At 38.0% G+C, this 12,385-nt stretch overlaps 1 protein-coding gene across 1 annotated transcript; it reads right to left on the bottom strand.

The window, feature by feature from the left end:
• Positions 1-360: 360 nt before the first annotated feature.
• Positions 361-11,407, bottom strand: LOC136322441 (keratin-associated protein 19-3-like). The gene is made up of 2 exons (XM_066254445.1): positions 11,271-11,407; positions 361-589 (listed from the first exon to the last, which is right to left on the bottom strand). Exons 1-2 carry the CDS (start codon positions 11,405-11,407, stop codon positions 361-363), a joined length of 366 nt encoding a protein of 121 aa, XP_066110542.1.
• Positions 11,408-12,385: the final 978 nt, after the last annotated feature.

The raw sequence follows: 12,385 nt of genomic DNA, 5'->3' as shown, positions 1-12,385 counted from the left end.
GTGAGTTATGGTGAAAAAAAAAAATATTGTTAGCCAAGAAGATAGCTTCCCTCTTTGACAACTGAGTAGAATATATCCAGAATCACTTCCACAAAACTGAGTTTCATGAACAAACTTATGTTTGTTTTCAAATTTAATGTTTTATTGAAAGGTGAACAGATAGTCCAATCAGTTATAAAAGCAGAAGTAGATGACTCTAGGATTATGATGGAATATAAGCATATTGATAAACAGTCCATAATACTGAAAAGCTAAATACATTTTGTTCAGATAACCCTGGCATGATGTTTCCGGTTCAGTTTTTGAGCTCAAATTTGGAAGTCCCTTAGAAGTTCACATGCTGAGTTGCTGGGCAAGTTTTCAGTAGAAGCCAGAGGACCAGTATCTTCCATAGCTCCATGGGCGCCAGGAGCCATAGCCGTAGCCTCCATAGCCACAGCCACAGCCCAGGCCACTGAAGCCACCCCAACCATAGCCGAGGCCGCCATAGTAGCTGCTGTAGTAGCTCATGGTGTCAGGAATTTGTTTGCTGTTCAAGGTCAGAACCTGCATGTGAATGTCGACCTCTGTCCTGGGAAACTTATATACCCTGAGCAGAGCAGATGATCCACCATGTGACCATTGTTCTGGATCATTGCAAAATATTTGTTGACTTGAGGCATCTTATTAATCTGCTGCTACAAGGAGAGACTCCAGCTCATTAAGTTCTGGGTTTCCATAGCTGCATGGTTAGAACACCCCGAACTCACTGCATTCTTTGTTATTAATGAGAAAAACACCTGTCTTCAAAGTCTCAAAATCAAAATTCCCTAAATAGAATTCTTCATTACTGAGCATATTGCATTAATCCTCTGAATTGGCTTTTTCTCACTTAATATTTTATCATTTCTAATTTTCATCATTCTTTTCTTTTTTAATTAATTTATTTATTGTGTTTACATAGATTCTAGTGTCTCCCCAAAAGAATTCCCCCTCCCCTGTATTTCCCTCAACTTCTCCCTTATCCCTCTCCCAAGAGCTCCCTCCCCCCTTCCCTTCAGGTTTAATTCCATTCCTCAGTTCACATTGTTCCTTGGATTCCTCAAATGAGTGAGGTCATATATTTTTCTTTCTCTGCCTGGCTTATTTCACTCAACATAATAGTTTCCAGGTCTATCCATATAGTTGCAAAAGGTAATATTTCCTTCTTTTTCATGGCCTCACAGTATTCCATTGTATATATGTACCACTGCTTTTTAATCCACTCGTCCACTGACGGACACTTGGGCTGTTTCCAGATCTTCGCTATTGTGAACAATGCTGCCATAAACATGGGGGTGCATTTCTTTTTTTCAGTCAGTGATATGATGTCCTTGGGATATATTCCTATAAGTGGGATGGCTGGGTCAAAAGGCAGTTTCATTTCTAATTTTTTGAGGAATCTCCATACTGTTTTCCACAGAGGTTGCACCAGTCTGCATTCCCACCAGCAGTGGAGGAGGATTCCCCTTTCTACACATCCTCGTCAGCACCTATAGTGTGTTGTTTTGTTAATGAGCACCATTCTGAGTGGTGTAAGGTGATATCTCATTGTGGTTTTAATTTGCATTTCTCTGATGATTAGTGATGTTGAACATTTTTTCACCTGTCTATTGGCCATCTGTACGTCCTCTTTGGAGAAGTGTCTATTCATTTCTTGTGCCCATTTTTTTATTGGATTGTTTGTCTTTTTGGTGTTGAGTTTTAGAAGTTCTTTATAAACTTTGGTCATTAACCCCTTACCAGACGTATTGTCGAATATGTTCTCCCATTGTGTGGTTTGTCTTTTTATTCTGTTTATATTGTCTTTAGCTGTGCAAAAGCTTTTTAGTTTGATATAGTTCCATTTGTTTATCCTGTCTTTTATTTCACTTCCTGTGGAGATAAATCGGCAAATATATTGCTGCAATAGATGTCGGTGAACTTACTGCCTATGTTTACTTCTAAGATGCTTATGGTTTCATGACTTACATTTAAGTCCTTTATCCACTTTGAGTTTATTTTTATGAATGGTGTAAGTTTGTGGTCTAGTTTCATATTTTTGCGGGTAGCTGTCCAGTTTTCCCAATACCATTTGTTAAAGAGACTGTCTTTACTCCATTGTATTCTCTTACCTCCTTTGTCAAATATCAATTGTCCATAAAGGTGTGGGTTTATTTCTGGGTTCTCTGCTATGTTTCATTGATCTATATGCCTTCTCTTATGCCAGTACCAAGCTGTTTTGAGTACAATGTCCTTGTAGTATAACTTGATATCAGGAAGTGTGATACCTCCCACTTTATTCTTCCTTTTCAAGATTGCTGAGGCTATTCGTGTTCATTTTTGGTTCTATATATATATTTGGTTCATATATATATGTTTGGAATATTTGTTCAATATCTTTGAAGTATGCCATTGGTATTTTAATAGGAATTGCATTGAATTTATAGATTGCCTTGGATAATATAGATATTTAAATGATGTTTATTCTTCCTATCTAGGAACACAGTGTATGCTTCCACTTGTTTGTATCTTCCTTGATTTCTTTTATCAATGTTTTATAATTTTCCAAGTAGAAGTCTTTAATCTCCTTGGTTAAATTTACTCCTAGATACTTTATTTTTTTGTTGTTGCAATAGTGAAGAACATTGTTTTCTTAATTTTTCTTTCAGATAATTTATTATTGGTGTATAAAAATGGCACTGATTTCTGAATATTAATTTATTATCCTGCCACCTTGCCAAATTAATTTATCATGTCTAGTAGTTTTTTGACTGAGACTTTAGAGTTTTCTATGTACAGTATCATGTCATCAGAAAATAATGATAGTTTTACCTCTTCTTTTCCAATTTGGATGCCTTTTATTTCTTCTTGTCTGATTGCTGTGGCTAGCACTTCCAGAACCAAGTTGAATAAGAGTGGTGAAAGGGGGCATGCCTGCCTTGTTCCTGATCTTAAGGGAATTGCTTTCTATTTTTACCCATTGAGTATGATGTTGGCCGTGGGTTTGCCATAGATGACCTTTATCATGTTGAGGTATGTTCCCTGTATTTCCACTTTTCTGAGAGTTTCGATTATAAATGAGTGCTGGATTTTATCAAGTGCTTTTTCTGCATCTATTGATATTATCATGTTCTTTTTCTCCTTCCCTTTGTTTATGTGATGACTCACACTAATTAATTTGCAAATATTGTACCAGCCTTGCCTCCCCACAATAAATCCCACTAGATCATGATGTATAATTTTTTTCATGTATTGTTGGATCTGGTTTGCTAATATTTTATTGAGAATTTTAGCATCTAAATTCATAAGGGATATTAACCTACAGTTTTCTTTCTTTGTAGTGTCTTTACCTGGTTTTGAAATGAGAATTATGCTTGCCTCATAAAAGGATCTTGTAAGTCTTCCCTCCTCTTGAATTGTTTAAAATAGCTTGAGAAGGATAGGTGTTAGTTCTTCTTTGAAAATTTTGTAAAATTTGCCTGTGAAGCCATCTGGTCCAAGACTTTTGTTTGTTGGGGTTTTTTTTTTTTTAATAACTGTTTCAATTTCATTTGTTGTAATCAGTCTGTTTAGGTTTACCGATTCTTCCAGATTGAGTTTTGAAAGATTATGTTTCTAGGAATTTATCCATTTCATTTAAGTTGTCCAATTTTTTGACATATTCTTCTTTATAGTATTTTTTTACAATCCTTTAAGTTTCTGCTGCGTCAGTTGTTATTCCTTCACTTTCATTTCTAATTTTATTTATTTCAGTCCTTTCTCTTTTTTACTTGATGAATCTAGTTAAAAATTCATCAATCTTGCTTACATTTTCAAGAAAACAGTTCTTGGTTTTATTGAACTTTTGTATTGTTTTTTTAGCCTCCATGTTATTTATTTTTACTCTGATCTTTATTATATTCTTCTTTCTACTTCTTCTGAGCTTTATTTGTTGTTCTTTTTCCAGTTCTTTTACATGCAGTGTTAAGTTGTTTATTTGAGCTTTTTCTTGATTCTTAAGGTATGTCTGTAATGCTATGAACTTCCCTCTCAGGAATGCTTTTGCTGTGTCCCATAAATTTTGAGTTGTTATACGTTCATTTTCATTTGTTTCAAGGAAATTTTTAATTTCTTCCTTGATCTCGTTGTTAACCCACTCATTATTTAATAACATGCTATTTTGCCTCCAAGTATTTGAATGTTTTTCGGTTTTTCTATTGTAGTTGACTTCTAGTTTTATGCCATTGTGGTCAGAAGAGATGCTGGATATGATTTTAATCTTCTTAAATTTATTGAGACTCATGTCCTAACATGTGGTCTATCCTAGAGAATGTACCATGAGCACTTAAAAAGAATGTATATTCTTCTGCATTAGGGGGAAAGGTTCTGAAAATGTCTATTAAATCCAGTTGTTCTCTAGTGTGTCATTTAAGGCCAATGTTTATTTGTTAATTTTCTGTCAGGAGGATCTATCCATTGATGTCAGTGTGGTATTTAAATTCCCTACTATTATAGTATTGCTGTTGATCTTGCCCTTTATGTCCATAAAAATCTGCTTTATATATTTAGGTGCTCCTATATTAGGTGTATAGATATTTACAATGGTTATATCCTCCTGTTGGATTTTTCCCTTTATGATTATTTAGTGATCTTCTTTATCCCTTACTATATTCTTTGTCTTAAAGTCTATTTTGTCAGATGTAAGTATTGCTACCCCAGCTTTATTTTCATTTCCATTTGCGTGAAATACTTTTTTCTATTCCTTCACTTTTAGTCTATGTGTATCTTTTGTTCTGAGGTGGGGAGAGAGCATACGTACAGGTCCTGTTTTCTTATCCATGCAGCTACCCTATGCCTTGATTGGAAGCTTTATATTTCTCCTTCAATTTTAAACTATAGCCTTGCTGGATAAAGAATTCTGGTTTGTAGGTTCTTGCTTTGCATCACTTTGAATATTTCTTACCAATCCCTTCTGGCCTCAAGTGTTTCTGTTGATAAGACAGTTTTCATCCTTATGGGGACTCCTCTGAAGGTAATTAACTGCTTTTCTCTTACAGCTTTTAATATTCTTTCTTTGTCTCTTAATTTTGACACTTTAATTATAATGTGTCTTGATGTAGGTCTCCTTGGGTTTCTCTTTAATGGAACTCTCTGTGCTTCTTGAACTTATGTGACATTTTCCTTCATCAATTTAGGGAAATTTTCATCTATGATTTTTTCAAACATGTTCTCTATCCCTTGTTTGTTCTCTTCTCCTTCAGGAACCCCTATGATGTGGATGTTGTTTCTTTTCATGTTGTCACAGAGCTCTCTTAGAGTTTCCTCAGACTTTTTGACCCTCTTTTCATTTTGCTGCTCTGCTTCTGTGCCTTCATTTACCTTGTCCTCTAAATCACTGATTCAATCCTCTGCTTCATCTAACTTGCTATTAATTCCTTTTATTGCAGTCTTCATTTCTGATATTGTATTTGTCATTTCTAACTAGTTCTTTTTTTATGATTTCAATGTCCTTTTTGATGCTTGCTATCTCTTTATTTAGGTGCTCATTATGTTCATCCATTGTTGCTCTAAGATCCTTGAACATCCTAAAAATCATTGTTTTAAACTATGCATCTGGTATTTTGGTTACTTCCATCTAATTCAGTTCTTTTTCTGGGGATTTCCCATGTTGATTCATTTGGGTTGCATTTCTCTGTTGCCCATTTTGTCTGTGTATTAGGTAGTGCTGTCTGACTTTGAAATTTTTGTGTGATGTTTATAAAGAAGATAGGCTTGGTGGTACTGTCCTCCAGGCCACTTGACCTGTTTTCCTTGTTCTATGAATGCTTCTGGAGGGTACTATTTTTCCTCTTGTTTTATGTGAGTATTAGATGCAGTTGGTCCTTTTGTGGGTATGGTTATCCCTTCAGGCTGGCTGGCTCTAAGGGTCAGCCTTGATTGTGTGTATTTCACACTGTGCAATGTCTGTCCTGTTGCACATATTTATTCTCCACAGTGTCTGGTGCCTGCTAGACTCCACCTTTGGGTGTGCTGCTTGTGTAGGTAGTTGAGTCTAGGGTTGGTGCTGTCTGCCAACCACTAACAGTAGTGTTGGGTCTAGTTCTTCTTGGGTTGGTGTTAGCTATTGTTTGTAACCTGCTGTGGGCTACCAGTCTGCAGCCACTGCACTTTTTGCTGTCTGTGTCTGCATTTCCTGTGTTTGGGTACTATGGGAGGGGCCAACCTTCATATAAGGATCAGCTTCCTCCTGCGTAGAGATGACTACAGCTCCATAAAAGCACTCTGTAAAAGCCCCAAGCTCTGTAAGATTTGTCTCCACTTTTCAGCTGCTCCTCCTCCTCTTGCAGCTGTCTGGTCTTCCCACAGAGTCTTCTGTAGTAAGACTGTAGTGTGGGCTCAGATTGGCCTCACCCAACCAACCGCTCTACATGATGCACGATTGGTGGGTTAGGGAGCTGAGGTTGTGAATACATTTGTGGGACCCCCTACTTCAGAAGTCTCTTGGTCAGGAGCTCAGTACAGGGAATGTGGGCCCTACTCCAGATCTTGATCCCTCAGCCACTGCTGAATACTCAAATTTTATTTCTCTCTAACAAGGTGAGCAGCAGGTTCAGACTAAGTGTGGCTGACAGTCCCCTCTTCAGAAGTTCTTTCAGCTGTTGAGACCCTGGTCTCAGGAAGGAAGACAGAGAGTCCTCTCCTGTGGCTGACTGTGCCTCTCCCGAAGGTGGCTAAGCCCCTCAACCAGACCCAACAAGAGATTCACAGGGACCCACATATTAAATGTCCATGCTCCAAGCCTCTCTCCCTTCCCCCTGTGAAATCTGGCCTAGCAGGACAGAATATCCAGTGCCCTGGCCGGCTGACTGTGAAGCTCCACCCTATCCAATGCACATGAGCCTCTGTGCCAGTGCTGATCACAGAGAGTGGAACTCGCATCAGCTAGGCCTGGTGTGAGGAGCTTTTTCTTATGATACCACTCTAGTAAGCATTGTTACGTCCTGAACTGATGCTGGATGTGACAGCCCCGGGCCTCCCAAGCAGGAACCCAGCGCAGCCCAATGAGAGACATTGCCTGTAACTGGCCCTCAGCAACCTTCTTGGAGCTACAAGCAATTCAGAGTTTGTGGCTGCCTTGGCTGGGCCCAGGCGTACATGGAAATACCAAGCTACACTCCAAGGCTGGCTTTTACTCACTCTGGTCCTGGGAGAAAGTCTGCTCAAAAGGCCAAGTTTTCCTGGGTCTCACTTCCTGCAGCCTGTTGGCTGGCTGCTTGTTGGACTCAGCTGCTGGGAAAAGAAACCTCTGCTAGAGTCTAGAGCCTGTGGCAATTTAACAATTAGGAAGGGTGGTGGGTGTGGCTTCACCCCTTGGCCCCAGGTGTCAATCTGTCCAGACTTTTTTCACAGACCTCAGTAAAGTGAGGACCCAGCAGTCTGGTGGGTGTGGCCTCTGAGACCCATAGGTGTGGTCTGCCCACCCACAGTTTCAATTGAGTCTCTTGTGAGGTGGAAGCACCAGCTATAGACTCAGGAGAGTGTAGGGGGGAGCTCCGGTTTCAACATCAGAAAACTGAGTCACTGATGTGCTTCCTGCTTCCTGGCCTCTCAGAATGACCCCTCACCATGACTGGGGTATGATAGACACCCAAGGGCAGAGCAGCTGCTTTTGCCCAGGCTGATGCCACTCAGAGGGGATTGCTCCACCCAAGAAAGATGGCAATTGCAGTACTGGAGTATGACTCAGCACAGGGGTTCCAGTGGCCATCCCCCATAGCATCTCTCCCTGGACCTTCAACTTTACACTTTCCTCCCACAATTCCAGTCCTCTCAGCTCTCTCCCACCAGAGCCCCAGGTAAGTGGCTGTGAACAAGGTATTCTGTGCAGGCCCTTTAAAACAGAGTCTGAGTCTGAGAGCTTTGTCTCTTGCGGACAGAAACCCAGGTCTTTTCACAGCTGAATGCTGTCTGGGCGCCTCTTCTAGGCTCTGGGGCCCTAGGCTGGGGTTCTGGGCCTAGGCCTGAGGATCCACATCTCTCAAGGCAACCCACCCCACCATGAGAGTTCCTCCAGACCCTCAGCCATCACTTGCTCCTGGGAGCAGGACAGCCCTTTCCGCATCTCTGACCTTCCTACCAGTCTCAGTGTGGCTTCTTTGGTGGTCCTTGGTTATAGACTCCTCTTAGTTTAGTCCAAAGTTGGTTTTTCAAAAATGATTGTTCTTAAATTAAGTTGTAATCCAATTTGATCCTGGGAGGTGGCACGACCAAGCTGAACACACACACACAAGAAAACTATTTTATTTTTGTATATTCTCTTGCAAAATATTCTGAATTATAGACATAGTAAAATTAATTACAGAAGCTGAGGATTTATTTACAAGAACAAACTCACAATTATAACCAGTCTAACAATCTGTTCAAAAAAATTCTCTTTAAATATTACCCTCTTTTCTGAAATGGAAAAATATTATCTAAAACTATAGATCAGTGTTTTTCAACCACCAGTCTGCAGACATGTCTGCCACAGACTCCTTGCCAGTTTACAATAGAGTTAACCACCCTAAAGTTGTAGGAAGATCGTAGACCTAATGAGCTTCGTTGAATTTGCTTATGCTCAGGATGATTTCTGCCTTAGCGGTCCCTGAAATAATACTTTTATTTTCACTTGTTCCCATGTGTAAAAAGATTGAAAACCACAACCATAGATGACTTTGTGCTCTTGCTTTACAGTCAATATATTTCTCTCTACTCTTCTTGGTTATCCATGCACATCTGTCTATTGACCTCTCCAAATCTTTGCTCTGTACTTATCACCAAAACACACTTGTACCAGCCAGGCTTTCCTTCTTCTCCATTATCTCTAATCAGGATTTTACCACTCTACTCATATTTTAAATTTAACATAGTATTTTTGTCCTTACGTTTTTCACCAATTCTCTGTGTGTGTTCTGCCTCTTAATTTCTCTTAGGCAAGCAGCAAACATTTTTTTTGTTTTATATTTATATATGTATAAGTGAGCAAGTGAGATAAAGAGAGAAAGAGAAAGGGACTGACAGGGACAGACAGACAGGAAGGGAGAGAGATGAGAAGCATCAACTCATAGTTGTGGCACTTTAGTTGTTAATTGATGGCTTTCTCATATGTGCCTTGACAATGGGGTTTCAGTGGAGCCAGTGATTTCTTGCTCAAGCCAATGACCTTGAGTTTTAAGCCACAGATCTTTAGGCTCAACCTAGGAACCATGAGATCTTGTTGACGATCCCATGCTCAGGCCAGTGATCCTGCACTCAATCAAGTGACCTTGACATTTCTAACATGGGTCCATAGTGTCCCAGGTTAATACTCTCTCCACTGTGCCACCATCTCATCAGGCAGTTTTATTTATTTTTTAACAATCATTGGTATACAATCTTTTATTAATCATATTAGTTGCAGGTGTACAATATAATGATTCAACATTTTTATACCTTATTATGTCATCACCCTAGTAATAATCTAGAAATCATCTGTCATTGTGAAACTTATCACAATTTTACTGATTATATGTCCCCTTTTCAAGCTCCCAAATATTTGTAATGAGATATTCTAATTCATTAAGGTTTTAAATTTTAAGAAATACTTGTATAGTCTTAAGATTTTGTGAAATTTTTGAAAGTCCCCTAAAATCTTGATGCCTAGAAAAATCCACAAAAAATAAATATGCAGGGAAGAAGTGACTGAGACAGAAACAAGAGTATAAAGGTTGTTGGCCAGCCTTTGTGGATTCCCTCAGCTCACTCTGTGATCGTGGCAAAGGAAACCCAAGTGTAGCCCTCCTGAAATGTGACCATGCATTGGGCTTGTGTCTTTCCCATTACTTTTACTTTACATGACTTTAACAAGTCACTGAAGGCTTTGTTTGATGTTGTTTTTGTTTTGTTTTGAGGTTTATAAGTGACATTTTTGATAATACATTTTTCATCTGAAATCAATCACTGTTCTTCTAACAAAGCATATTTATCAAGTGAATGAAAGAATAAGTCAAACATATTGGACCAGCTTTGAGTAATATAAACAAAAAATAATCTTAATTTTATTTCATTACCTAAGTATATCATTTGATTCTCAGAAAACATTGGTATTTCCCTCCATCATATTTTATTTCATCATAATAAGTCATCAATGTCCATTTTTATCAAGGGAAATTAAGATTTCACTAAAGTTAGATTTTTAAGAAAGCTCTTCAGTTTCAGCTTCAGCTAAACAATAAGTAGCTCACACTTACGTCTTGTTTCTTTCCCTTGTTGTATAGAAACAAATTCTTCAGAATGAAGGTGGTGGTGAGAAGATGCCAGTAGAGGCAGTAAGAGTACAGGGAACCAACAGAAACTTTTTGTTATACTGTTTTGAATTCAATGAGTTCATATGATACATATTTAACCTAATTCATTATTGACTTCTCAGTCAGTCTCTTGATGACAATGTCAAATGAAATAATGTGCAGAAGAGTTTGAGCACAGGAGGAGAGTATACCAAATAAGAGTTCTTGTAAAGATGATTTACTCTCATGATAAGCCTACCATATGATTACTCATTACCATGTGCTTGTACTTACAATAATAAAACCAAATAAACAAACTTTTGGTGGTTACAAGAATTGAATTGAAAAATGTGAGTTGCATCAAATGAATCACATAGGTTGGTAAGTATATATATAGATATGTTAAATTTTCATTGCTTTTTGTTGTTGACGTAAATGTGAATATTTTCTAAATGGCAAGAGATTGAATATTTTAAATCACTTTCCATTTTGAAAGAATTTTTTCATTTCATCCCAGAATTTATAATCTTTATGTCTATTTTTCTGTCTCCATGCATGCTTGTGAGGTATGTCAGGAAAAAAATTACTGTTAGCCAAGAAGATAGCTTCCCTCTTTGATAATTGAGTAGAATGTACCCAAAATCACTTCCACATGACTGAGTTTTATGAACAAACAAAAGACATAGTTTTTTTTCAAATTTAATTTTTTGTTGTAAGGTGGACAGATAATCTAATCAGGTATAAAAACAAACATAGAGTACTCTAGGATTATGATAGAAATATATATATATATATATATATATATATATATACATATATATATATATAGATAAATTATCCATAATTATGAGAAGCTAAATGCTTTTGTTCAAATAACCCCCGCTTGATGTTTGCTGTCCAGTTTTTGAGCTGAAATTCAGAAGTCCCTTAGTAGTTCAGATGCTGAGATGCTGGGCAGGATTTCAATAGAAGCCAGAGGACCAGTACCTTCCATAGCTCCATGGGCGCCAGGAACCATAGCCGTAGCCTCCATAGCCACAGCCACAGCCATAGCCACAGCCCAGGCCACCGAAGCCGCCCCAGCCATAGCCCAGGCCTCCGTAGTAGCTGCCGTAGTAGCTCATGGTGTCAGGGGTGAGTCTGTGTGCTGTTCAAGGTCAGAACCTGAGTGTGAATGTTGACTTCTGTGGTGGGATGCTTATATACCTTGAGCAGAGCATGTGATACATTATGTATATTGTCATTTTGTGTTTTTTATTATTACACTTACTTAACTCATTAATTCTCTATTCCCTGACTCAAGGAGAAGTGCTTACACTTATTAAAATATTTAAAATTACTCCATTGTCTAATTAGGGTGGCCCTTAAAGTTTACTGTATCCTTATCAACTCATCATGGTTTACCCTTTAAGTATATATAAGTTTACTAATCAACTATACCCCAAGAAAGCCTTTCAAAAATGTTATTGCATCATGTTGTGGGAAGCAATACTATGTTTTCAGAGTCTGAGCATGCCCATCATAGTTGGTTATGTTTTTTAATGAAATGTTTTTTTAACTCAGGTTTTGTTTAGATTGCTATAGTTCACTTACTAATTAAATCAAGGGAGCAGGTCAGATTCAAAGCTCTTCTATTTTCATATCCTTTTATAGGATATTTTTTTCTGTTTGAAAAGTGAGTCATGTCTCTTTCAGAATTTAGGACACAAAAACATTTGAGAGGCAGAAAGAATCAATGTGAGTGCTGTTAACACCAAGAAGAAACTCGAGGAAGAAACAGGAAGGTCTATTTGTCTCTCCAATTTTAGAATATCGATCATCATAACCTGGCATACTTGTTACTTTTCATACTACTCACCAAAGAGAAACCATTTTTGCTTGTTACAATTGAAAACCAATATCGATATATAATTATTAAATAAATTCCATTGTTTAAGCTTTGCATCGTACAGTTCTGTGACCTTTGACAAGTGCGTGATAAAAATTGTTCAGAAGCTAAGAGCAAATGACCATCAAACAATGTATTTCTGAAGTAGCTGTAAAAGCTGATTAAAAGGGATCTTCTCACATCTGACCCTCCTCTATGGTGTCACATCTGTCCA

Source organism: Saccopteryx bilineata, chromosome 2, assembly GCF_036850765.1.
Source record: "Saccopteryx bilineata isolate mSacBil1 chromosome 2, mSacBil1_pri_phased_curated, whole genome shotgun sequence".
NCBI lineage: Eukaryota > Metazoa > Chordata > Mammalia > Chiroptera > Emballonuridae > Saccopteryx > Saccopteryx bilineata.
Note: the sequence above shows the minus strand (reverse complement) of the source record. Positions and strands in the feature narration are given on the sequence as shown.

Excerpts from the sequence above, each read along its gene's own strand:
- LOC136322441 (XM_066254445.1), bottom strand. The coding sequence starts at position 11,407 with ATGAGCTACTACGGCAGCTACTACGGAGGCCTGGGCTATGGCTGGGGC. Across the intron at positions 590-11,270 it reads CGCCCATGGAGCTATGGAAG|GGTATATAAGTTTCCCAGGA; the intron begins GTACTGGTCCTC and ends TGCTCTGCTCAG.